The 27,158-nt window shown below is 48.7% G+C and overlaps 1 protein-coding gene across 1 annotated transcript in view; it reads right to left on the bottom strand.

Moving 5' to 3' along the window:
• Positions 1-1,280: 1,280 nt before the first annotated feature.
• LOC149436405 (asialoglycoprotein receptor 1-like) overlaps positions 1,281-27,158 on the bottom strand; it is a 39,393-nt gene continuing 13,515 nt past the window's right edge. The window contains exons 2-8 of the mRNA XM_089661640.1: positions 25,103-25,193; positions 24,795-24,908; positions 21,839-21,910; positions 12,121-12,189; positions 7,826-7,989; positions 6,268-6,374; positions 1,281-5,349 (exon numbers count right to left, since the gene is read on the bottom strand). Coding sequence (XP_089517766.1) covers positions 5,205-5,349; positions 6,268-6,374; positions 7,826-7,989; positions 12,121-12,189; positions 21,839-21,910; positions 24,795-24,908; positions 25,103-25,190 — 759 coding nt within the window. The 5' untranslated portion in view covers positions 25,191-25,193 and the 3' untranslated portion in view covers positions 1,281-5,204. The remainder of the gene's footprint in view (positions 5,350-6,267; positions 6,375-7,825; positions 7,990-12,120; positions 12,190-21,838; positions 21,911-24,794; positions 24,909-25,102; positions 25,194-27,158) is intronic.

The following is a 27,158-nucleotide window of genomic DNA, read 5'->3' on the forward strand; positions in this document are numbered from 1 at the left end:
AGTGCCCAAGTTTCCAAATGGTCAGTCCGCCCCTGGTTCTGGATGACTCCACCAATGGGCTTTATTAGTTTTGGATGACTCCACCAATGGGCTTTATTAGTTTTGGATGACTTCACCAATGGGCTTTATTAGTTTTGGATGACTTCACCAATGGGCTTTATTAGTTTTGGATGACTCCACCAATGGACCTTATTAGTTTTGGATGACTCCACCAATGGGATTTATTAGTTTTGGATGACTTCACCAATGGGCTTTATTAGTTTTGGATGACTCCACCAATGGGCCTTATTAGTTTTGGATGACTCCAACCTATTCTTAGATTTACAATAATGGGCGCTTCTGTTGATTGGACAACCAATGGGCTTTATTAGTTTTGGATGACTCCACCAATGGACCTTATTAGTTTTGGATGACTCCACCAATGGGATTTATTAGTTTTGGATGACTCCACCAATGGGCCTTATTAGTTTTGGATGACTCCAACCTATTCTTAGATTTACAATAATGGGTGCTTCTGTTGATTGGACAACCAATGGGCTTTATTAGTTTTGGATGACTCCACCAATAGGCTTTATTAGTTTTGGATGACTCCACCAATGGGCTTTATTAGTTTTGGATGACTTCACCAATGGGCTTTATTAGTTTTGGATGACTTCACCAATGGGCTTTATTAGTTTTGGATGACTCCAACCTATTCTTAGATTTACAATAATGGGAGCTTCTGTTGATTGGACAACCAATGGGCTTTATTAGTTTTGGATGACTCCACCAATGGGCTTTATTAGTTTTGGATGACTCCAACCTATTCTTAGATTTACAATAATGGGCGCTTCTGTTGATTGGACAACCAATGGGCTTTATTAGTTTTGGATGACTCCACCAATAGGCTTTATTAGTTTTGGATGACTCCAACCTATTCTTAGATTGACAATAATGGCCGTTTCTGTTGATTGGACAACCAATGGGCTTTAATAGTTCTGGATGACTCCATCCTATTCTAAGATTGACAACAATGGGCGCCTCTGCTGCTCCCTGAACCCACCTTGTCTTTAACACCTGCATGAGAACCCCTTTGAGGATCCAGGACTCTGACCCCCATGGCATTGAGATACGACCAACCTTCTTCCTGCGTAAAGACAGGGTTTTCTCCACCTGCTCACACACAAGGTTGTATCTACCGCTTAAGTTGACCGCAGCCTCAACAGATGTACGTTGTCTTCCCTTTTTTCTCCCTACAAATCAACCTTTTTGAGACTAATTTCATTACCAGACACTCCGAATATGAATACAGTGCACTTTATTTTCCCACCGTACAGAGTATTTTTATACAATCTTGTGTGATTCTCACTGACCAATCACTGTATGTGAATCAATATTTCTCCTGGAGAACAACAATAAAGGATGAAGCATTGATTTCTGATTGGTTGCTGTAGGTTTCCGCTAATAAAGAATAAGCCGGAAGGGGTCTGTACATATAGGGGGTCCTCCTATCTCCATAGAGCAGGGAATGGCTTTTAAACCCAGATCAGTAGCTGCGATTCATTGTGGTATCAAATAGTTTGTGATTTCTATAGTACGGTGTAGGTTTGTTCTGGTACATGAAGTTCTGAGTTCCTGAACACCAGGATTGTGGAAGTAGGACAGTTAGTTTGGGGGTGTTGGGTTGAGGGTTTGGAAAAGGTGGCAACAGTCCAGGGTGAAATATCAAACTGGTTTAGTTGCTGATGTTTTTTGATGGAACTGGTCTGTACTGGGCCTCCTCTGAGATAAGTCTCCACTGAGACTGTCTCTAGTGTTTACTGGCCTCCCCTGAAATAGGCCTCTATTGGGACTGTCTTTGGTGTGTGCACTGGGCATCCCCGAAATAACCCTTCATTGGGCCTTTAACTGGTGTGTGCACTGGGCATCCCCTGAAATAAGTCTCCATGGGGACTGCCTTTGGTGTGTGTGCAGGGCCTCCCTTGAGATAAGCCTTCATTGGGGCTGTTTCTGGTGTGTGTACTGAGTCTTCTCTGAAATAAGCCACCACTGGGACTGTCTCTGGTGGGTCTCCTGGGCCTTCTCTGACATAAGCCTCCACTGGGATTGTCTCTGGTGTGTGTACTGAGCCTCGCCTGAAATATGCCACCACTGGGACTGTCTCTGGTGGGTTTCCTGGACCTCCCCTGACATAAGCCTCCACTGGAACTGTCTCTGGTGTGTGCACTGAGCCTCACCTGAAATAAGCCTCCACTGGGACTGTCTCTGGTGGGTTTCTTGGACCTCCCCTGACATAAGCCTCCACTGGAACTGTCTCTGGTGTGTGCACTGAGCCTCGCCTGAAATAAGCCTCCACTGGGACTGTCTCTGGTGGGTTTTTTGGACCTCCCCTGACATAAGCCTCCACTGGGATTGTCTCTGGTGTGTGTACTGAGCCTCACCTGAAATAAGCCTCCACTGGGACTGTCTCTGGTGGGTTTCTTGGACCTCCCCTGACATAAGCCTCCACTGGAACTGTCTCTGGTGTGTGCACTGAGCCTCGCCTGAAATAAGCCTGCACTGGGACTGTCTCTGGTGGGTTTCCTGGACCTCCTCTGACATACGCCTCCACTGGAACTGTCTCTGGTGGGTCTCCTGGGCTTCTTCTAGCATATACCTCCATTAGGACTGTCTCTGGTGGGTTTCCTGGGCCTCCTCTGACACAGGTCCCCACTGGGACTGTCTCTGGTGTATGTACTGAGTCTTCTCTGTAATAAGCCACCTCTGGGACTGTCTCTGGTGGGTTTTATGGGCCTCCTCTGACATAGGCCTCCACTGGGACTATTTCTGTTGGGTTTCCTGGGCTTCCACTGGCATACGCCCCCACTGGGACGATCTCTGGTGTGTGCACTTGACCTCCTTTAGACAAGGCTTTATGTGAACTGTCTCTGGTATGTGCACTGGCCCACCCATGAGATTAGCCTCCACTGAGATCCTATGGTTTGTGCACTGGGCCTCCCCTTTTTCACCCATCTGACCTCTTTCACCTTCATAAGTCAGTTCCCAATCTCTAACATTTCTTTTAATGCAAAACATATGCTTTGAAACACTTCCCCTTGTGTTTACAGGTAGAGATGAAAATGTGAACCAATGACAGAATATGGGGACCCCAAGCTGGTCTTGACTCGGGATGTTATTGACCTTTAATCTACCTGATCTGAATGTCCTCCACAGAATGTTCTGTTAGCTTATAAACTCAATGACAGGTGAGTACAAATAAACTCCGGTGTGGAGGGAGCAGTGTGAAGGATGGGAAGGGGTGGAGAAGTGTGGAAATGCAGTGTTAGGAATAAATGGATGGACAATGGAAAGTGACCAAGGTCAAAAGGGAATACAGGGAGAGGGAAATGAGTGTGTGTGTGTGGGGGGGGGGGGGGGGGCTGGAATGGAGAATGGGATTGAGTTGGGGATGGAGAGGAGGGAGGAGAAGGGTGGGGTGGAGTGGTAGGAAAGGATGGATGAATAGCGGAGGGAGACCAAGGTCATATGGACAGAGTGGGAGAGGGAAATGGGTGGGAACTGAAAAGGGGAGCAGGATTGAGTTGGGGATGGAGAGGAGGTGGGGACTGAGTGGGTAATGGAGATGAGGGTGGGGCAGGGTGGAGTGGAGTAGTAAGAAGGGATAGATGAGTAGAGGAGTGGAATCAAGTTCATAGGGACAGAGCCGTAGAGGGAATAGAGTGGGAAATAGAAAGAGAAGCTGGATTGAGTTGGGGATGGAAAGGAGGGTGGAGAAGGGTGGGGTGGGGTGGAGTGGAGTGGAGTGGTAGGAAGGTACAGATGAGTAGAGGAGTGGAACCAAGTTCATAGGGATAGAGAAGGAGAGGGAATAGGGTGGGAAATAGAAAGGGAAGCTGGATTGAGTTGGGGATGGAAAGGAGGGTGGAGCAGGGTGGGGTGGAGTGGTAGGAAGGTACGGAAGAGTACAGGAGTGAAACCAAGTTCATAAGGACAGAGCGGGAGAGGGAATAGAGTGGGGACTGGAACGGGGAGTGGGACTGAGTTGAAGATGGAGAAAAGGGTGAAGAAGGGTGGGGTGGAGTGGTAGGAAGGGATGGATGTGTAGAGGGGTGGAACCAAATTCTTAGAGACAGAGCGGGAGAGGGAATAGAGTGGGGGCTGGAAAGTAGAGCAGGATTGAGTTGGGATGGAGAGGAGGTTGGGACTGAGTTGGGGTGGAGAGGAGGGTGGAGAAGGGTGGGGTGGAGTGGTAGGTAGGGATGGATGGGTACAGGAGTGGAACCAAGTTCATAGAGACAGAGCGGGAAAGGGAATAGAGTGGGGACTGGAAAAAGGAATGGGATTGAGTTGGGGATGGAGAGAAGGGTCGGTGGAGTTAGAAAGGGGGGCAGAGAGAAGAGGGCATTGTCAATCAGGGTTCATCATTTCTGTGGCTAACATTTAGGGTTGGTGTTTATAGTGAGATGAACCCCCGCATGCACTACATGTCTCAGCATCACATATGTTTGGGAAGAGGCAATCGCCTATAACTTACTGCCAGAAAGACTTTGTGCCACAAGTGCGTGTGCCAATATTACAGCACCGGAAATGAGCAGCCCGGATCTAGGAAGCTGCAGGGTAAAGTCTGGGACAGAGAGTCTCATCACCATCAGTCTGGACTCTGGAGGACCTGCTGCACCAACGCAAACCCTTAATGGTACAAAGTCTTGCTGAGCACGTGAAGCTTGAAGTTTGCATCTTCAGACACTTCACATGACTTCACATGACACAGACCAGTATGGGAAGGTGGGAAATCCTTCACACCACACCATTTGGTCATGGTGGAAGATCTGATCAGAGGCACTTTAGGAGCACATGGTTATCATCATTACTTATGATTTTGCAGTGACCACACTCAGGGGTAAGGCTGAAAACACTATACCACCAAGGAGACTGAGGAGGCCAAGACTCAGAAACGAGTTTCTAGGTATACAGATACAGCAATGCCAATATTTGGAAGGAAATACATTGTTTCTAGACATCAGAACATTTTTTTTTGTTGGCAATCTTAGTTGAAGGGGCAGTAAAAGTATATGAAGATTGGAGAAAGTATGTGGACCTTCTCAGATCATCTCTTCCTGAATGAAGCTCAAGTCCCAGAATGCCCTGCGGGATCAATTTTATCCAGTTAGTAGTTTCTTCTTCACAGCAGCATGGTGGAGCAGGATGGTATTTCACAAAGCAGGTCATGATATCTTCTTCTCACAGACGAACGGGAAGCGGAGCGTACAGTGAACATCAGTCCAACCATCTTCTACTAACTGAGCGCAATCTTCCCCACCCTCCAGGCCATGGCCAAACCAATTATCGGGCTGACCTTTGAACCAGAACCTGCGGGAAAAAGAAGACATCAGTGACTGGCCCGTGGCTGATACTGGTCAGAATTGACTCACTACTTCAAATTTTCTAATTCCCCGTTGGATGGTCACAGGAGGTTCCTCTAGGTGTCTACACATAAGCTTGTCATCCCAGCACTCCTCGGGGTTGTCACATATAAAGATGACAAGGATAATGCTCACTACACAAGATATATAATGTCAGGAGATAAAACATTCTACGGTTGGACTTAATAGGTTACGGGTGTGTCAGTTCTAGATGGGTGCACTCTCACTTTTTAATAAAGGGTGGTGGTGGGGGGATTATGGTCAGGAAAGGGGAGTGGTTGAGCGTTGAGAAGGAGGAAATGGTAGGAAGGAGGGAAAAGTAGATGTTGAGGTCACTAGGGTGAGGGTTCATGGAGTGTCCCTCACCTGTGGACACTCCACAATTTTGTCAGGTATAGTATGAGGTCCATATCCCCCATAAAGGCTGGAATAGGGTGAGGAAGCCAGAAGCCAGAGGCCTCAACGACTTCAATACGAGAGTGGGATACACAATCTTTAAATCGTTCTCTTTATATAGGATCCAATCCAACCATATCTTCCTGTAGGCCATCTCTGTCTATTGCTATGCACCATGTCTTATGGACAGGCTGACATTCCCACCACACATGAAGATAGAAGCCCATTGCTGGCTGACAGCACCAAAACAACAGTACATCTGAACTAGGTACCGGGCCGAGCAAAGCTCTGAAGGATCTCTTCAACCTCAAGGAATTAAACCGTGACATGGTGTGAGGAGGCCCCCCTGACCTTCACGGGTTTGTGTGTAAAAGGTCCCACCACAGCCACACATCAAAATGAGACATCTCCCCACAATGGGACTTTATAGGAGCGACGTGAGAAGACATTTTATGTTCGGGTTCCTTACTTTGGATTCTCTTCATATGAAGTTCCATCCACCCATTTCCAAGACCCTTTCTCTGAAAAAAGACCGATCCAAAAGGTTGACGAGTATGTAAGAGAACGCAGGAACGTCTGGTAACAATGAGAGGATTTCTTACAATGTGATTACACTGTGCTGTATATTACATACTCCTGACCACTGTACCCTGTGTTGCATGTTACATACTCCTGACCTCTGTACCCTGTATGTTACATACTCCTGACCTCTGTACCCTGTGCTGTATGTTACATACTCCTGACCTCTGTACCCTGTATGTTACATACTCCTGACCTCTGTACCCTGTGCTGTATGTTACATACTCCTGACCTCTGTACCCTGTGCTGCATGTTACATACTCCTGACCTCTGTACCCTGTGCTGCATGTGACATACTCCTGACCTCTGTACCATGTGCTGCATATTACATACTCCTGACCTCTGTACCCTGTGCTGCATGTTACATACTCCTGACCTCTGTACCCTGTGCTGTATGTTACATACTCCTGACCTCTGTACCCTGTGCTGCATGTGACATACTCCTGACCTCTGTACCATGTGCTGCATATTACATACTCCTGACCTCTGTACCCTGTGCTGTATATTAAATACTTCTGACCTCTGTACCCTGTGTTGTATATTAAATACTCCTGACCTCTGTACCCTGTGTTGTATATTAAATACTCCTGACCTCTGAACCCTGTGCTGTATGTTACATACTCCTGACCACTGTACCCTGTGCTGTATGTTATATACTCCTGACCACTGTATCCTGTGCTGTATGTTATTTATTCCTGACCTCTGTACCCTGTGCTGTATGTTATTTACTCCTGACCACTGTACCCTGTGCTGTATGTTATATACTCCTGACCACTGTACCCTGTGCTGCATGTTACATACTCCTGACCACTGTACCCTGTGCTGTATGTTACATACTCCTGACCACTGTACCCTGTGATGTATGTTATATATTCCTGACCACTGTACCCTGTGCTGTACATTATGTTACATACTCCTGAGCACTATACCCTGTGCTGTATGTTACATGCTTCTGACCACTGCCCTCTATATGCTGTTTTTTAAGTAACATACTTCTGACCCCTGCATTCTGTACACTATACTGCACATTACATTACATACTCCTGACCACTGCACTCTGTGTACCATGTTGTACATGACATACTCCTGACCACTGCACTCTGTACACTGTGTTATACATGCCATAACCCTGACCCCTACACTCTGTATGCTATATTGTACATTACATACAGTACTTCTGACCACCGCACTGTGAATAAGAAGAGGACCTGTCTCCACAGATCTCCCCTCTCTATGACCACCACATAGGGAGAGTATTTAGACAACATTTACTTATCCCAGAGTTCAGCTTTAGGCCCCTCCCAGCCTATCCTGTCCTCTGTGGGCAGAATGGGGGTCCCAGTGATCCCCAGTGACCCCAGGCTAGAAGGTTCTGGTTGACTGAGTATTGGCCATCGGGTGATTGTTGTCCCCTTTACGTCTACAAGTTGCCCCATTCCAATCCTCACCATCTCCTCCTCGCTGTTGATGACCACCAGATGAGCCTTCCGGTGCTCACATTCCTTCATGGCAAACTTCCACGGCTGGGCCATCCAGGAGGAGTAATAGCAGCTGCTGTTCTTCTCTTCCCATGCTTCACCGCAGACCGATGGTGTCAGCATGTGTGATGTCCCTATGGGGGGGGGAGACAGGAGATACAGAAAGAGAAAGTGGAAGAGAAGGAGGGACCAAGATAGAGAAGGAGGAACTGAGATCGAGAAGGAGGAACCAAGATAGAGAAGGAGGAACAAAGACAGCGAAGGAGGAGCCAATATAGAGGAGGAACCAAGATAGAGAAGGAGGAACCGAGATAGAGAAGGAGGAACTGAGATAGAGAAGGAGGAGCCAATATAGAGGAGGAACCAAGATAGAGAAGGAGGAACCGAGATAGAGAAGGAGGAACCGAGATAGAGAAGGAGGAGCCAATATAGAGGAGGAACCAAGATAGAGAAGGAGGAACCGAGATAGAGAAGGAGGAACCGAGATAGAGAAGGAGGAACCGAGATAGACAAGGAGGAACCAAGAGAGAGAAGGAGGAACCGAGATAGAGAAGGAGGAACCGAGATAGAGAAGGAGAAGCTAAGATAGAGAAAGAGGAATCGAGATAGAGAAGAAGGAGCCAAGATAGAGGAGGAACCAAGATAGAGAAGGAGGAACCAAGATAGACAAGGAGGAACCAAGATAGACAAGGAGGAACCAAAATAGAGAAGGAGGAACCGAGATAGAGAAGGAGGAACCGAGATAGAGAAAGAGGAGCCAAGATAGAGAAGGAGGAACCGAGATAGAGAAGGAGGAGCCAAGATAGAGAAGGAGAAACTGAAATAGAGCAGGAGGAACCAAGATAGAGAAGAAACCAAGATAGAGAAGGAGGAACCGAGATAGAGAAGGAGAAACCAAGATAGAGAAGGAGGAACCAAGATAGAGAAGGAGGAACCGAGATAGAGAAGGAGGAACCGAGATAGAGAAGGAGGAACCGAGATAGAGAAGGAGGAACCAAGATAGAGAAGGAGGAGCCAAGATAGAGGAGGAACTGAGATAGAGAAGCAGGAGCCAAGATAGAGGAGGAACCGAGATAGAGAAGGAGGAACCGAGATACAGAAGGAGGAACGAAGATAGAGAAGCAGGAGCCAAGAGAGAGAAGGAGGAACCGAGATAGAGAAGAAGGAACCGAGATAGAGAAGGAGGAACCAAGATAGAGAAGGAGGAACCAAGATAGAGAAGGAGGAGCCAAGATAGAGGAGGAACCAAGATAGAGAAGAAGGAACCGAGATAGAGAAGGAGGAACGAAGATAGAGAAGGAGGAGCCAAGATAGTGGAGGAACCGAGATAGAGAAGGAGGAACCAAGATAGAGAAGGAGGAGCCAAGATAGAGAAGGAACCGAGATAGAGAAGGAGGAACCAAGACAGAGAAGGAGGAGCCAAGATAGAGGAGGAACCGAGATAGAGAAGGAGGAACCAAGATAGAGAAGAAGGAATCGAGATAGAGAAGGAGGAACGGAGATAGAGAAGCAGGAGCCAAGATAGAGAAGGAACCGAGATAGAGAAGGAGGAACCAACATAGAGAAGGAGGAGCCAAGATAGAGGAGGAACCGAGATAGAGAAGGAGGAACCGAGATAGAGAAGGAGGAACCGAGATAGAGAAGGAGGAACCGAGATAGAGAAGAAGGAACCGAGATAGAGAAGAAGGAACCGAGATAGAGAAGGAGGAGCCAAGATAGAGAAGGAGGAGCCAAGATAGAGGAGGAACCGAGATAGAGAAGGAGGAACCAAGATAGAGAAGGAGCAACCGAGATAGAGAAGGAGGAACCGAGATAGAGAAGGAGGAACCAAGATAGAGAAGGAGGAGCCAAGATAGAGGAGGAACCGAGATAGAGAAGGAGGAACCGAGATAGAGAAGGAGGAACCGAGATAGAGAAGAAGGAACCGAGATAGAGAAGGAGGAACCAAGACACCCCTCTCTGCTAATCCCTCCTTTGGCTTCCATTCAGTGTCCTCCACCCCTCTATGCCAATCCCTCCACTGGCCTCCATTCAGTGTCCTCCACCCCTCTATGCCAATCCCTCCACTGGCCTCCCTTCAGTGTCCTCCACCCCTCTATGCCAATCCCTCCACTGGTCTCCATTCAGTGTCCTTTACCCCTCTCTGCCAATCCCTCCACTGACCTCCATTCAGTGTCCTCCACCCCTCTCTGCCAATCCCTCCACTGGTCTCCATTCAGTGTCCTCCACCCCTCTCTGCCAATCCCTCCACTGGTCTCCATTCAGTGTCCTCCACCCCTCTCTGCCAATCCCTCCACTGGCCTCCACTCAGTGTCCTCCACCCCTCTCTGCCAATCCCTCCACTGGCCTCCACTCAGTGTCCTCCACCCCTCTCTGCCAATCCCTCCACTGGTCTCCATTCAGTGTCCTCCGCCCCTCTCTGCCAATCCCTCCTTTGGCTTCCATTCAGTGTCCTCCACCCCTCTGCCAATCCCTCCACTGGCCTCCATTCAGTGTCCTCCATCCCTCTATGCCAATCCCTCCACTGGCCTCCATTCAGTGTCTTCCACCCCTCTATGCCAATCCCTCCACTGGCCTCCATTCAGTGTCCTCCACCCCTCTCTGCCAATCCCTCCACTGGACTCCATTCAGTCTCCTTTACCCCTCTCTGCCAATCCCTCCACTGGCCTCCATTCAGTGTCCTCCACCCCTCTCTGCCAATCCCTCCTCTGACCTCCATTCAGTGTCCTCCACCCCTCTCTGCCAATCCTTCCACTGGTTTCCATTCAGCGTCATCCACCCCTCTCTGCCAATCCCTCCACTGGTCTCCGTTCAGTGTCCTCCACCCCTCTCTGCCAATCCCTCCACTGGCCTCCATTCTGTGTCCTCCACCCCTCTCTGCCAATTCCTCCCCTGGCCTCCATTCCGTGTCCTCCTTTCCTCTCTGCCAATCTCTCCACTGGCCTCCATTCCGTGTCCTCCACCCATCTCTGCCAATCCCTCCACTGGCCTCCATTCCGTGTCCTCCACTCCTCTCTGCCAATCTCTCCACTGGCCTCCATTCCGTGTCCTCCACCCCTCTCTGCCAATCTTTCCACTGGTCCCCATTCAGTGTCCTCCACCCCCTCTGTCAATCCCTCCACTGGCCTCCATTCAGTATCCTCCACCCCTCTCTGCCAATCCTTCATCTGGTCTCCATTCCGTGTCCTCCACCCCTCTCTGCCAATCCCTCCACTGGCCTCCATTCCGTGTCCTCCACTCCTCTATGCCAATCCCTCCACTGGCCTCCACTCAGTGTCCTCCACCCATCTCTGCCAATCCCTCCACTGGTCTCTATTCAGTGTCCTCCAGCCCTCTCTGCCAATTCCTCCACTGGCCTCCATTCAGTGTCCTCCAGCCCTCTCTGCCAATCCCTCCACTGGTCCCCATTCAGTGTCCTCCACCCCTCTCTGCCAATCTCTCCACTGGCCTCCATTCACCTAAAGAAATATAATATAAAATACTAACAATATAATTCAAAGCCATCCACAATTTTCCCCGAGCGACATCACCAACCTCAGCTCACCGTATCACCCAACCTGTCCTCTCCACTCTTCATAATACCTTCTGCTCTCTATTTCCTTCATTGCCTCCTCCCATGCTCACCTCCAAGACTTCTCCAGAGCCTCACCCATCCTCTGGAATCACTTGCCCCAATCTGTCCAGAGCCTCTTCCATCCACTGAAACTCCCTACCCCAATTTGTCCATAGCCTTTCCCATGTTCTGGATCTCCCTACCCCAATCTGTCCAGAGCCCCTCCTTCCTCTGAAACTCCCTACCCCAATCTATCTACAGCCTCTCCCATCCTCTTGAACTCCCTATCCCAATCTGTACACAGCCTTTCCCATCCTCTTAAACTCCTTACCCCAATCTGTCCAGAGCCTCTCCCATCCTCTGGAACTCCGTACCCCAATCTGTCGATAGCTTCTCTCATCCTCTGGAACCTCCTACCTCAATATGCCTAGAGTCTCCCCCATCCTCTGGAACACTTTATCCCAATCTGTCCAGAGCCCCTCCCATCCTCTGGAACTTCCTACCCCAATCTGTCCAGAGCCCCTCCCATCCTCTGGAACTTCCTACACCAATCTGTCCCCATCTCATCTACTCTGCCCCTGACTGGGTGACATAGATTGTGGATGGCCCCAACCCTGACAGATTTATGCCCTGCCCCCCCTTCTGCTGTTACTGCAGCCTTGGGGGGGGGGTCACACCCCCATGTAACATATTCTGGTGGTTGGTGACTTACTGTTCTCTCCTCTCTCCACCTCTGAGAACATAGTTCCTAATATCTTCTGGATGCCATTGGACAGAGAGCCTGGAATAAAAGAACAATGAAGATTGTTGTTGATGGATTTTATTGGACTGGTCAGTAAGGTGATGGAGATGGAGAGGGTCGTCTCCGAGAGCCATCATTCTACCATTCTAGAAGAGGAGAACGATTATAATTCATCATTTCTAGAACATTTATAGATCCAGACACCCTGATACCGAGGATGATCCCTCCACTGGCCTCCACTCAGTGTTCTCCACCCATCTCTGCTAATCCCTCCACTGGCCTCCACTCAGTGTCCTCCACCCCTCTCTGCCAATCCCTCCACTGGCCTCCACTCAGTGTCCTCCACCCCTCTCTGCCAATCCCTCCACTGGTCTCTATTCAGTGTCCTCCAGCCCTCTCTGCCAATTCCTCCACTGGCCTCCATTCAGTGTCCTCCAGCCCTCTGCCAATCCCTCCACTGGTCCCCATTCAGTGTCCTCCACCCCCCTCTGCCAATCCCTCCACTGGTCCCCATTCAGTGTCCTGCACCCCTCCGCCAATCCCTCCACTGGCCTCCATTCAGTGTCCTCCACCCCCCTCTGCCAATCCCTCCACTAGCCTCCATTCACCTAAAGAAATATAATATAAAATACTAACCATATAATTCAAAGCCATCCACAATTTTTCCCCGAGCGACATCACCAACCTCAGCTCACCGTATCACCCAACCTGTCCTCTCCACTCTTCATAATACCTTCTGCTCTCTATTTCCTTCATTGCCTCCTCCCATGCTCACCTCCAAGACTTCTCCAGAGCCTCACCCATCGTCTCTGAGAGCCAACATTCTACCTTCCATGAATGGAGGAGAGGAGAACGCTCATAATTCATCATTTCTAGAACATTTATAGATCCAGAGACCCTGATACTGAGGACGATGTCTTCTTCTACCGCCCGGGTCGTCTCTGAGAGCCGTCATTCTACCTTCCATGGATGGAGGATAGGAGAACAATTATAATTCATCATTTCTAGATCATTTATAGATCCAGAGACCCCGATACTGAGGACAATGTCTTCTTCTACCGCCCAGGTCGTCTCTGAGAGCCAACATTCTACCTTCCATGAATGGAGGAGAGGAGAACGCTCATAATTCATCATTTCTAGAACATTTATAGATCCAGAGACCCCGATACTGAGGACGATGTCTTCTTCTACCGCCCGGGTCGTCTCTGAGAGCTGTCATTCTACCTTCCATGGATGGAGGATAGGAGAACAATTATAATTCATCATTTCTAGATCATTTATAGATCCAGAGACCCCGATACTGAGGACGATGTCTTCTTCTACCACCCGGGTCATCTCTGAGAGCCAACATTCTACCTTCCATGAACGGAGGAGAGGAGAACGATTATAATTCATCATTTCTAGAATATTTATAGCTCCAGAGACCCTAATACCGAGGATGATGTCTTCTTCTACCACCTGGGTCGTCTCTGAGAGCCAACATTCTACCTTCCATGGATGGAGGAGAGCAATTATAATTCATCATTTCTAGAATATTTATAGATCCAGAGACCCCGATACCGAGGACGATGTCTTCTTCTACCACCCGGGTCATCTCTGAGAGCCGACATTCTACCTTCCATGGATGGAGGAGAGGAGAACGATTATAATTCATCATTTCTAGAATATTTATAGATCCAGACACCCCAATACCGAGGACGACGTCTTCTATCACCCGGGTCGTCTCTGAGAGCCGACATTCTACCTTCCATGGACGGAGCAGAGGAGAACGATTATAATTCATCATTTCTACAACATTTATAGATCCAGAAACCCTGATACGAGGATGATGTCTTCTTCTATCACCCGGGTCATCTCTGAGAGCCAACGTTCTACCTTCCATGAACGGAGGAGAGGAGAACGAGTATAATTCATCATTTCTAGAACATTTATAGATCTAGACACCCCGATACCGAGGACGATGTCTTCTTCTACCACCCGGGTCGTCTCTGAGAGCCAACATTCTACCTTCCATGGATGGAGGAGAGGAGAACGATTACAATTCATCATTTCTAGAACATTTATAGATCCAGAGACCCCGATAACGAGCACGATGTCTTCTTCTACCACCCGGGTCGTCTCTGAGAGCCGTCATTCTACCTTCCATGGATCGAGGAGAGGAGAACGAGTATAATTCATAATTTCTAGAACACTTATATATCTAAACACCCTGAAACCGAGGATGATGTCTTCTTCTACCACCCGGGTCGTCTCTGAGAGCTGACATTCTACCTTCCATGGATGGAGGAGAGCAATTATAATTCATCATTTCTAGAATATTTATAGATCCAGAGACCCCGATACCGAGGACGATGTCTTCTTCTACCACCCGGGTCGTCTCTGAGAGCCGACATTCTACCTTCCATGGATGGAGGAGAGGAGAACGATTATAATTCATCATTTCTAGAATATTTATAGATCCAGACACCCCAATACCGAGGACGACGTCTTCTATCACCCGGGTCGTCTCTGAGAGCCGTCATTCTACCTTCCATGGATCGAGGAGAGGAGAACGAGTATAATTCATAATTTCTAGAACACTTATATATCTAAACACCCTGAAACCGAGGATGATGTCTTCTTCTACCACCCCGGTCGTCTCTGAGAGCTGACATTCTACCTTCCATGGATGGAGGAGAGGAGAACGATTATAATTCATCATTTCTAGAACATTTATAGATCCAGAGACCCCGATACCGAGGACGATGTCTTCTTCCAGGGCCCCGGGTCGTCTCTGAGAGCCAACATTCTACCTTCCATGGATGGAGGAGAGGAGAACGATTACAATTCATCATTTCTAGAACATTTATAGATCCAGAGACCCCGATAACGAGCACGATGTCTTCTTCTACCACCCGGGTCGTCTCTGAGAGCCGTCATTCTACCTTCCATGGATCGAGGAGAGGAGAACGAGTATAATTCATAATTTCTAGAACACTTATATATCTAGACACCCCGAAACCGAGGATGATGTCTTCTTCTACCACCCGGGTCGTCTCTGAGAGCTGACATTCTACCTTCCATCGATGGAGGAGAGGAGAACGATTATAATTCATCATTTCTAGAACATTTATAGATCCAGAGACCCCGATACCGAGGACGATGTCTTCTTCTACCACCCGGGTCGTCTCTGAAAGCCAACATTCTACCTTCCATGGATGGAGGAGAACGATTATAATTCATCATTTCTAGAACATTTATAGATCCAGAGACCCCGATACCGAGGACGATGTCTTCTTTTACCACCCGGGTTCAACTGCATCATTTTCAGTTCATTATCTATTTTAATCGATTATTTTTGATTGATTTGTGACTCAGTAGCATTTTTTTTAGCTCCTCTTTCTTTACTAAAATAAATTTGGCTCCTAATTATATCCTATTTATTAGATTCTTCATAATTCAGTAGATAAAGTTGGTCATCAAAGCAGAAAGCCGACCAAAACGGTTCTCCTGGAGTAGAGATGCGCTGGACCCTCGGCTGAGATTTCACCTTCACTTCCTGCTTTGGTGGCAATGGTAATATTTTATATTTCCTCTCGCTGACCAAGGCAGATCTCTCCAAGGAACACAGAAACAAAGACCAGGCAGGGGTTCAGATCCTTGCCCACTCCATTAGAAAGAAGGGTTTTTGGCTGGAGCTCCACTTTAAGGTGATCCCAATCACCTCTGCCAGGCCCAGGACAGAACATTCATGGCCACCCTGCGGCACAGCCAAACCCTAACAGAATATCTATAGAACGTCAGGTGAGGAATGTGATGCCCACCCCTCTCCCTGCTGCATAAGGCTCCACCCAATTCTGAGTGCGACCTTAAAGTGCTACCTTGATGCAACTTTGGATGAGTGAGACTTGGATGTGACTTTGGCTTTGACCAATGATAATGGACAACTGTTGCATGTATAACATTCAGCTGTGACTTTCGTGTGTGTGTGTGGGGGGGGGGTGGTACCCAGCATGACTGAGCAGTCCACACTCTAGTCATTGCATGGTGACTTCCAATGAAGGCGACTCACACGGGTGACCACACAAAGGGGAACCCCAACCACAAAGAGGAACAGATCCAGACCATCACACAATGTAAAAACATAAATCAAACCAGAATATCCCCCACAACTGCTCAGCTACACTGTACATAGAGAAAACGATTCGGGAAGTCTGTACCCCCTTTCATCAATACCACCGACGTCTCCACCTGTATTGAGTGTCCACTTTGGTGGTTCCATGTTGACTAATGTAGCACCCTTATAGATAGCTAGGGGGGTGCTAGAGCCTAATTGTCAGTGAGGAGGGCTGAGTAGCAGCCTGGATGTGATAGCTATCAGGGGTCAAATTTGCATCAGAGCTGAGAGGCTCTGAAGACCAGCTCTCTGAGACATCCGCCTGCACTAGAACTTCGGAGAAAGTTCTAGAAGCAGTGGGTGGAGGTAAGGAGTGGCTAGTCTTAAGGGAGGCTTGGCAAGGGGTCAGGACAGCTCTTAAGAGTGACTGAGACTGCTCAGCAGAAAGGGAGTTTGGGTGGAAAATGGGGAAGTGAGGCTGAGCACAGGAGTCTGGGAGGGGGCCCATATGGGAAGGGGCTCACCTCCAGGCAGGGACGCTGGAAAGAAGGAAAACTCAGCACCTCATTGAACTCCAGAGGAAAGACCACCTATGTAGCAGGGAAGGAGTGGCCCACCTAGAAGTTCTGGTAGCAGCCATCAATCCATCTGCTCACAGACGGAGGACTGAGTGAGTAAACCTACACCCCCTGGGCCAGTAAGGGGAAGGAGCACTCTAGTGGGGAACTGGACTAGCTGCCTCCCAAGGACTGTCTTATGATTAAAGTGACATGCACTGGATCCTTTGTCCAGCGATTCGTCCAGGGAGTATCCAGGGTCTGGGGAGGTACATCCAGAAAGGCTGGCTAGCTCTCTAAGAAGAGAATTTTAGTCTAGAGACTTTTACATGGTTTCAGGAAGTGGTCCTCAGATACTATACCCTTGGGTATCCCGTACACCCCTTACCCCATCCAAGTTCAATCCCCTAATAAAACTTCCAAACAAAGCTGGTTCCTGTCTCCTGGATGCAAGCCTGTGTGGAAACTGTGTGTTGCCTGGCTGTGCGGGACTATAGGGGGACCCAAAACTATAGCAACTCCTAATGGGGTAGTGCTACACTTATAATACTGTTTTTCCTTGTCTCCTCTCTGCCCCTTTGGCCTATACCAGGATCTCTCTAGCCTACCCACAGGGCAATCCGGACCAATATAGAAACACAGCTCCTCAAGAGAGCCCCTTTTGTCTGTCCCTGCCCGTCCACCAGATATGGATGAGCTCCTGGCTACACAAACATATCTTTGAATTGTACCATATTTAGCCTTCCTGGGTTTGTTCTATCGGCCAGTCATGAGCAATTTCTGTGTAAATTGTGCCACCAAGACGTTTCTTTGGGCTTAGCTCATTATCTGCAGTCCCCACGAGCGGGCTATTGGTGGGCCAAAGCTGGGACTGCTAAGCCCTACGACACATCTCTTAGGTTTCCTCTAGCTGAGGCTGTATATGTTGATGCTCTGACATCTTACAGCTCTGAATGTGTATATGAATGTATGCTTTTTATATAGAGTTGACCAAGTCTTGGAGTCTTTCCTGCAATTTCCTATTCATCCTACATGTTCTACTACCAGTCTGCGGCTCTAGAAGACCCTGACCATAACAAGCCCCCTGCAACAAGCCTAAGACAAGTCTTGACCACTGCCATCTGGATCAAGAAGGCCCTAACTATGATAGGCCCCCTGCAATATGTCCAACACAGGTTTTTTACCAGCATCTAGATCCAGACACCCCAGATCATAACAAGCCCCCTGTAACAAGTCTAACACAAGGCTTTACCACTGCCATCTGAACCCAGAAGGACCAACTATAACAGGCCCTGTGCAACATGTGCAGCACAAGTCTTCAGCACCAAAGTTCTGAACGCTATAGATCTTTGCAACATGTCTGGCACAAGTTTTCACTATTGGAATCTAGGTCCAGAAATCCCTAACCATAAACAACAAGTTCATCACAAGTCTTTACCACCAGTATCTGGCACCTAACCATAACAGGCCCCCTGCAACATGTCCAACACAAGTCTCCATCACCAGTGCCTGGATCCAAAAGGTTCTGACTATAATAGGCCCTACAACATGTCCACCACAAGTCTTTACCACCAGTATCTGGCTACAGAAGGCCCTCACCATAACAGGCCCCCTGCAGGATGTCCAACACAAGTCTTCATCATCAGTGTCTGGCTCCAGAAGGCCCTGACCATAACAGGCCGTCTGCAACACAAGTATATTTGTCACCAGTGTTGGGATCCAGAAGGTTCTGACCATAATAAGCTCCCACAACATGTTCAACACAAGTCTTTAGCACCAGTATCTAGATCCAGAAGGACCTGACTATAACAGGCCCACTGCAACATGTCCACCACAAATCTTTACCACCAGTATCTGGCTACAGAAGGCCCTCACCATACCAGACCCCCATCAGGATGTCCAACACAAGTCTTCATCATCAGTGTCTGGATCCAAAAGGTTCTGACCATAATAGGCCCTACAACATGTCCACCACAAGTCTTTACCACCAGTATCTGGCTCCAGAAGGCCCTCACCATAACAGGCCCCCTGCAGGATGTCCAACACAAGTCTGCATCATCAGTGTCTGGCTCCAGAAGGCCCTGACCATAACAGACCACCTGCAACACAAGTATATTTGTCACCAGTGTTGGGATCCAGAAGGTTCTGACCATAATAAGCTCCCACAACATGTTCAACACAAGTCTTTAGCACCAGTATCTAGATCCAGAAGGACCTGACTATAACAGGCCCACTGCAACATGTCCACCACAAATCTTTACCACCAGTATCTGGCTACAGAAGGCCCTCACCATACCAGACCCCCATCAGGATGTCCAACATAAGTCTTCATCATCAGTGCCTGGATCCAAACATTTCTGACCATAATACCCCTGCTGCAACATGTCCAACACAAGTCTTCATCACCAGTGTCTGGATCCAGAAGATTTTGACCATAATAGGCTCCCACAACATGTTCAACACAAGTCTTTAGCACCAGTATCTGGATCCAGAAGGACCTGACTATAACAGGCCCACTGCAACATGTCCACCACAAGTCTTTACCACCAGTATCTGGTTACAGAAGGCCCTCACCATACCAGGCCCCCTTCAGGATGTCCAACACAAGTCTTCGTCACCAGTGCCTGGATTTAGAAGATGCTGACCATAATAGGCCCTACAACATGTCCACCACAAGTCTTTACCATCAGCATCTAAATCCAGAAAGCCCTGACCCTAAAAGACCCCCTGCAACATGTCCACCACAAGTCTTTACCACCAGCATCTAGATCCAGAAAGCCCTGACCCTAAAAGACCCCCTGCAACATGTCCACCACAAGTCTTTACCACCGGTATCTGGTTCCAGAATGCAAGGACCATAACAGACCCCCTGCAACATGTCCAACACAAGTGTATTCATCACCAGTGTCGGGATCCAGAAGGTTCTGACCATAATAGGCTCCCACAACATGTTCAACCCAAGTCTTTAGCACCAGTATCTAGATCCAGAAGGACCTGACTATAACAGGCCCACCACAACATGTCCACCACAAGTCTTTACCACTAGTATCTGGCTACAGAAGGCCCTCACCATACCAGGCCCCCTTCAGGATGTCCAACACAAGTCTTCATCACCAGTGCCTGGATACAAACATTTCTGACCATAATAGTCCCGCTGCAACATGTCCACCACAAGTCTTCATCACCAGTGCCTGGATCCAGAAGATGCTGATCATAACAGGCCCACTGCAACATGTCCACTGCAAGTCTTTAGCACTAGCATCTGGATCTGGAAAGCCCTGACCATAAAAGACCCCCAGCAACAAGTTAACCAGAAATCTTTACCACCAGTATCTGGCTCCAGAAGGCCCTGACCATAACAGGCCCATTCAGAACATCCAACAGAAGTCTTCATAAAATGTGTCTGGCTCCAGAAGACCCTGGCCATAACAGGCCCCCTGCACTGCAACAAGTCCAACACAAGTCTTTACCACCAGCATCTACATCCAGAAAGCCCTGACCATAATAACCCCCCTGCAACATGTCCACCACAAGTCTTCATCACCAGTGTCTAATCCAGAAAGCCATGACCTTAAGAGACCCCCTGCAACATGTCCAATACAAGTATTTACCACCAGCATCTAGATCCAGAAAGCCCTGACCATAATAACCCCCCTGCAACATGTCCACCACAAGTCTTCATCACCAGTGTCTAATCCAGAAAGCCATGACCTTAAGAGACCCCCTGCAACATGTCCAATACAAGTATTTACCACCAGCATCTAGATCCAGAAAGCCCTGACCATAATAACCCCCCTGCAACATGTCCACCACAAGTCTTCATCACCAGTGTCTAATCCAGAAAGCCATGACCTTAAGAGACCCCCTGCAACATGTCCAATACAAGTATTTACCACCAGCATCTAGGTCCAGAAAGCCATGACCAAAACAGACCCCCCCAGCAACAAATTCACCACAAGTCTTCATCGCCAGTGTCTGGCTCCAGAAGACCCTGACTATAACAGGCCCCCTGCACCACCAGCATCTAAATCCTGAAATTCCTGACAATACCAGGCCTACTATAATATGCCCAGTACAAGTCTTTACTACCGGTATCTGGCTCCAGAAGGTCCTGACCATAACAGGCCACTTCAACAGTCACACACAGTTCCCCCTTTGCCATATTTTTCATCCAGAGCTCTTTTTATAAAAAAAAAACCCTGCATGCCTGATAATAAAATATAGGAAGTAAAATTCACGTTGCCTAAGAGTATCCCCCTCCCCCCCCCCCGATATGTGTACAAGTAGTTTCAGAATTTTCCAAACACATCCTGATGTTCAAGATGGAAGATCTCAGGACTCTCTGAAGAAGAAGCCCCCAACCTTTCAGTGTTCTTTGGTAATTCTGTATACAGGGTTGAGGAAAAGATTTCTGTAGGTGTCAGGAATTGGATCACCAGCTGGTGGCACTGTGGCTCCCAGACTTGTAGGCTGCAGTTCCAGTGTCTCAGCAGCCAGCGGTTCCTAGCAATTAGTCATCACCTGATGCTGGCTGCTGGAAGAGTATTTAGTCCCTCCTCTGCTCCTCCATTTTGCCTTGGTGTTCTGCCCGTGTGACCTTGACCCGTGTGCCTCGTGACCTGTTACTCTGGATCCCGATCCTTGCCCGCCTGCTTGGACCTGTTCCCATGTACCGTGTCCCTGTTCCTTCAGCTTGATCTTCAGTGCATGACCGTGGCTCTGATACTGGTGGCACCTCTTTAGTCCCACCCATTCCATCTGTTTATACTTAGCTTACTTAGTTGGTTTCGGTATTTTTGCTGTATTGGATGATCTCGGACATTTCCAGTCACAGACCACTAGGCCTGGCTCCCAATAAAAATCTGATACCACCCAGCAGTGGCCAGACACACCTACATTTCACCAAACCACACCCATTTACAGGTAATTCCCACCCCTTTTTCTGGGTCTCACAATTGGAATGATGCAGATGGATTAGGGATGGTTGGGTTTGTATAATGAAGATGCCACGCCCCTTAGGGGAGTTTGAAGTTACCTATTGTTTCATCCGACAAGATTCGGTTGACGGAGGCCTTCACCTGCGCCACGTCCGTCGTCACCCTGGCATCTGCAGAGAGAAAACCGAATTTTAATGACCCGAAACCCCTTTCATACCCACCTCCTGTGCTCTGTCCTCCCCTTCAATGATCTTCAGTCGGGGGGTTGGGTGAAACCCCTTTCGTACCTACCTCCTGTGCTGTGTCCTCCCCTTCACTCATCTTCAGTCGGGGGGGTTGGGTGAAACCCCTTTCATACCCACCTCCTGTGCTCTGTCCTCCCCTTCAATGATCTTCAGTCGGGGGTGTGGTGAAACCTCTTTCGTACCTACCTCCTGTGCTGTGTCCTCCCCTTCACTCATCTTCAGTCGGGGGTGTGGTGAAACCCCTTTCGTACCCACCTCCTGTGCTCTGTCCTCCCCTTCAATGATCTTCAGTTGGGGGGTTGGGTGAAATCCCTTTCGTACCCACCTCCTGTGCTCTGTCCTCCCCTTCAATGATCTTCAGTTGGGGGGTTGGGTGAAATCCCTTTCGTACCCACCTCCTGTGCTCTGTCCTCCCCTTCAATGATCTTCAGTTGGGGGGTTGGGTGAAATCCCTTTCGTACCTACCTCCTGTGCTCTGTCCTCCCCTTCACTGATCTTCAGTCGGGGGGTTGGGTGAAACCCCTTTTGTACCCACCCCCTGTGCTCTGTCCTCCCCTTCACTGATCTTCAGTCGGGGGGTTGGGTGAAACCCCTTTCGTACCTACCTCCTGTGCTGTGTCCTCCCCTTCACTGATCTTCAGTCGGGGGTTGGGTGAAACCCCTTTTGTACCCACCTCCTGTGCTGTCTCCTCCCCTTCACTGATCTTCAGTCGGGGGGTTGGGTGAAACCCCTTTTGTACCCACCTCCTGTGCTGTCTCCTCCCCTTCACTGATCTTCAGTAGGGGGGTTGGGAGAAACCCCTTTTGTACCCACCTCCTGTGCTGTCTCCTCCCCTTCACTGATCTTCAGTAGGGGGGTTGGGTGAAACCCCTTTCGTACCTACCTCCTGTGCTGTGTCTTCCCCTTCACTCATCTTCAGTCAGGGGGTTGGGTGAAACCCCTTTCGTACCCACCTCCTGTGCTGTGTCCTCCCCTTCACTGATCTTCAGTCGGGGGGTTGGGTGGGTCAGTGGGGTTCCGTGTAATTTATAGAATGCCAGAGCCCACCCATGGTGCCACCTGCTGCCTTATCATACATAGGGAACACCAAGTGGCCCCTTACTTAATGGAAGTCAGTATTGTGGACGTGCGGATCCCTGTGAAATGGAGAAGTTATCCAGCAAGCCTTCCGATGGACCCCTTCACCAGTAAACCATTGAACCTGCCCGCTTGGTGCCGAGTCGGCATTCACCGGAACAGAGGCCAAGGTTGGGTAAGTATTCTCCTCGCCAATGACATACATGCCAACAGTTCCAGCCTGGCCACAACAGCCCCACGTCTTGGACCTCAGTCCCGATGATGCTGTGTCCTGGGCAGGGGCGGACTGACAACTCATGGGGCCCCCCGGGCAATAGGGGATCATGGGGCCCCTGTGTCCTTGCCCAAACTCAAAAAAGCCTATGAAAAAGGTACCAGGGGCATCTCATAGGGCCTCCTACTGACTCCGGACCCTCGGGCAGTGCCCGAGTTTCCAAATGGTCAGTCCACCCCTGGTCCTGGGACACGTCCCGGGGTCATAACGCCACCCCTACGTCAGTGACTGTGACTGTGCGGCAACTCAGTACGGCATTCAATACGGCAATTGGGATTAAATATGCAAATTCATGAGGCTGGGCGGTCTCCTATAATTAGGGGTGGGGTTTGGGTGTGTGCTGCATTGAAAACAACAAAATGTCAGTTTGAGACATCTCAATAAAGTTTAAAAAAAAAAAATAAAGCAATGTAAAAATGAAAGGCACCACCCCCTCCACCCCGACCAGAACAGGCACCACCCATAAAATGAAAAGTTTTTGCATCTGGAAATGGAGAGGAAGAGGATGGAGAAGAGGAGTCCACATAGGGGGTCAGCGGGGGGAGGGGGACTCACGTGTGATGATGATGGTGAGGAAGAGGATGGTGAAGAGGATGGTGAAGAGGATGTTGAAGAGGAGTCCACATAAGAGGGTCAGCAGGGGAGGGGGACTCATGTGTGATGATGATGGTGAGGAAGAGGATGGTGAAGAGGATAGTGAAGAGGAGTCCACATAGGGGGTCAGCGGGGGGAGGGGGACTCACGTGTGATGATGATGGTGAGGAAGAGGATGGTGAAGAGGATGGTGAAGAGGATGTTGAAGAGGAGTCCACATAAGAGGGTCAGCAGGGGAGGGGGACTCATGTGTGATGATGATGGTGAGGAAGAGGATGGTGAAGAGGATAGTGAAGAGGAGTCCACATAAGAGGGTCAGCGGGGGAGGGGGACTCGTGTGATGATGATGTTGAGGAAGAGGATGGTGAAGAGGAGTCCACATAAGAGGGTCAGCGGGGGAGAGGGACTCATGTGTGGTGATGATGGTGAGGAAGAGGATGGTGAAGAGGAGTCCACATAGGAGGGTCAGCGGGGGAGGGGGACTCACGTGTGATGATGATGGTGAGGAAGAGGATGGTGAAGAGGAGTACACATAGGGGGTCAGCGGGGGAGGGGGACTCATGTGATGATGATGGTGAGGAAGATGATGGTAAAGAGGAGTCCACATAGAGGATCATCAGGGGAGGGGGACTCACGTGTGATGATGATGGTGAGGAAGAGGATGGTGAAGAGGAGTCCACATAAGAGGGTCAGCGGGGGAGGGGGACTCACGTGTGATGATGATGGTGAGGAAGAGGATGGTGAAGAGGAGTCCACATAGGAGGGTCAGCGGGGGAGGGGGACTCACGTGTGATGATGATGGTGAGGAAGAGGATGGTGAAGAGGAGCCCACATAGGAGGGTCAGCGGGGGAGGGGGACTCACGTGTGATGATGATGGTGAGGAAGAGGATGGTGAAGAGGAGTCCACATAAGAGGGTCAGCGGGGAGCAGTTCAGTCTGGAGAGGGGATGAGGGATCCATTTCTTCACGAGGAGTCCTGAGGAGGACAAAGAGAACAATTAAGATTGCCAAAAACCAAGCTCACATGACTCACCGAGGACTGATATCACATGACTCACTGAGGACTGAGATCACTCCTCCCCCACCTACACCCACCCTCACTGCTCAGTCCCCCCTCCCTTGTCCTGTAATTCTCCTCATCGGATTGGCTATCTCCACCATGATCTGTACCTTTTGGAATCCAGCTGTTGGCTCCGCCTCCATCATTGGTTGTCCCGTCCCCATGGAGTCCCTCTAAGTCCTCGTATTTGGTGGACATAACCTGGCAGAGAAGACGATGAAATCAGAATCCTACGATTTAGTCTTTTCATTTCTACTAACTGTTGAAACCAATGGCCACTACTCCATACTGAACCCAACCAATGGCCACTACTCCATACTGAACCCAACCAATGGCCACTACTCCATACTGAACCCAACCAATGGCCACTACTCCATACTGAACCCAACCAATGGTCACTACTCCGTACTCATCCCAACCAATGGCCACTACTCCGTACTCATCCCAACCAATGGCCACTACTCCATACTGAACCCAACCAATGGCCACTACTCCGTACTCATCCCAACCAATGGCCACTAATCCATACTGAACCCAACCAATGGCCACTACTCCATACTCATCCCAACCAATGGCCACTATTCCGTACTCATCCCAACCAATGGCCACTAATCCATACTGAACCCAACCAATGGTCACTACTCCGTACTCATCCCAACCAATGGTCACTACTCCGTACTCATCCCAACCAATGGCCACTACTCCGTTCTCATCCCAAACAATGGTCACTACTCCGTACTCATCCCAACCAATGGCCACTACTCCATACTCATCCCAACCAATGGTCACTACTCCATACTCATCCCAAACAATGGTCACTACTCCGTACTCATCTCAACCAATGGTCACTACTCCATACTCATCCCAATCAATGGCCACTACTCCATATTGAACCCAACCAATGGTCACTACTCCGTACTCCCACCAACCAATGGCCACTACTCCGTACTCATCCCAACCAATGGTCACTACTCCGTACTCATCCCAACCAATGGCCACTAATCCGTACTGAACCCAACCAATGGTCACTACACCGTACTCATCCCAACCAATGGCCACTACTCCATACTCATCCCAACCAATGGTCACTACGCCGTACTTATCCCAACCAATGGCCACTACTCCGTACTCATTCCACCCAATGGCCACCACTCCGTACTCATCCCAACCAATGGCCACTACTCCGTACTCCTCCCAACCAATGGTCACTACTCCGTACTCATCCCAACCAATGGTCACTACTCCGTACTCATCCCAACCAATGGTCACTACTCCGTACTCATTCCAACCAATGGTCACTACTCCGTACTTTTTTTTTTTCAATTTAAATATTTATTCATTTTCAAATAAACCGATACAAAATACAAAATTTCACAGTGGAAAATACAACATACCAAAATCTCATAAAACCCTTTTTTCGTATCTTTTTCTCCCCCTAATACCCTTCCTTTCAACTCACCCTCCACCCCCTTCCACTGCTTTAAACCCATGACATCTATCTGATCGACTTATATCTCACTTCTTCTAGATGCAAAGAATTGAAAGAAAGAAAGAAAGAAAGAAAGACAAATTACTATATTTTCTCCTTTTTCTTTTCCTTTCCCCTTTCTCTTTTCTCGTTCTATCTTTCCCCTTTCTTTACTCTTACTTATTCAGTACCTTCTTTTACCTTTACCTTAAACTCCTCCCATTTCTCCCATTTCATATAGTATGCTACCGTCCTATCTTCCTGTATATAATAAAGTTTTTCCAATCTCGCGATCTGGTCGACTCTATTTATCCAATCCTCTTCTCTCGGTGCCTCAAAACCTAGGGATCAAACTTTTTGCTGCATTTAGGTAACTCCCTATACCCAGTTCTTTATATTTATTCTCAGATATTATTGAGTTATGAAAAAGACAAGTTTCAGGGTCCAGTCCGATCTCTGTTCCAGTAATGATCCTAATTTGATTTATAACTTTTTTTCCAGTATACTTGTATTTTTAAACATTCCCACCATATGTGGTAGATTGTGCCCAACCCTCCGCATCCTCGCCAACACCAAGGTTGTTTTTCCCCACTCATCTTGTGCTCAATCATCGGTGTAACATACCACCTTGTCAAACATTTGAAATTCATTTCCACCTCACGCATGCTTATATTTTCGTGTACCCTTTTATAAATTTT

The sequence above is a fragment of the Staurois parvus genome, unplaced genomic scaffold (assembly GCF_062004578.1).
Source record: "Staurois parvus isolate SC_StPar_1 unplaced genomic scaffold, SC_StPar_1.0 ptg001358l, whole genome shotgun sequence".
Taxonomy (NCBI): Eukaryota; Metazoa; Chordata; class Amphibia; order Anura; family Ranidae; genus Staurois; species Staurois parvus.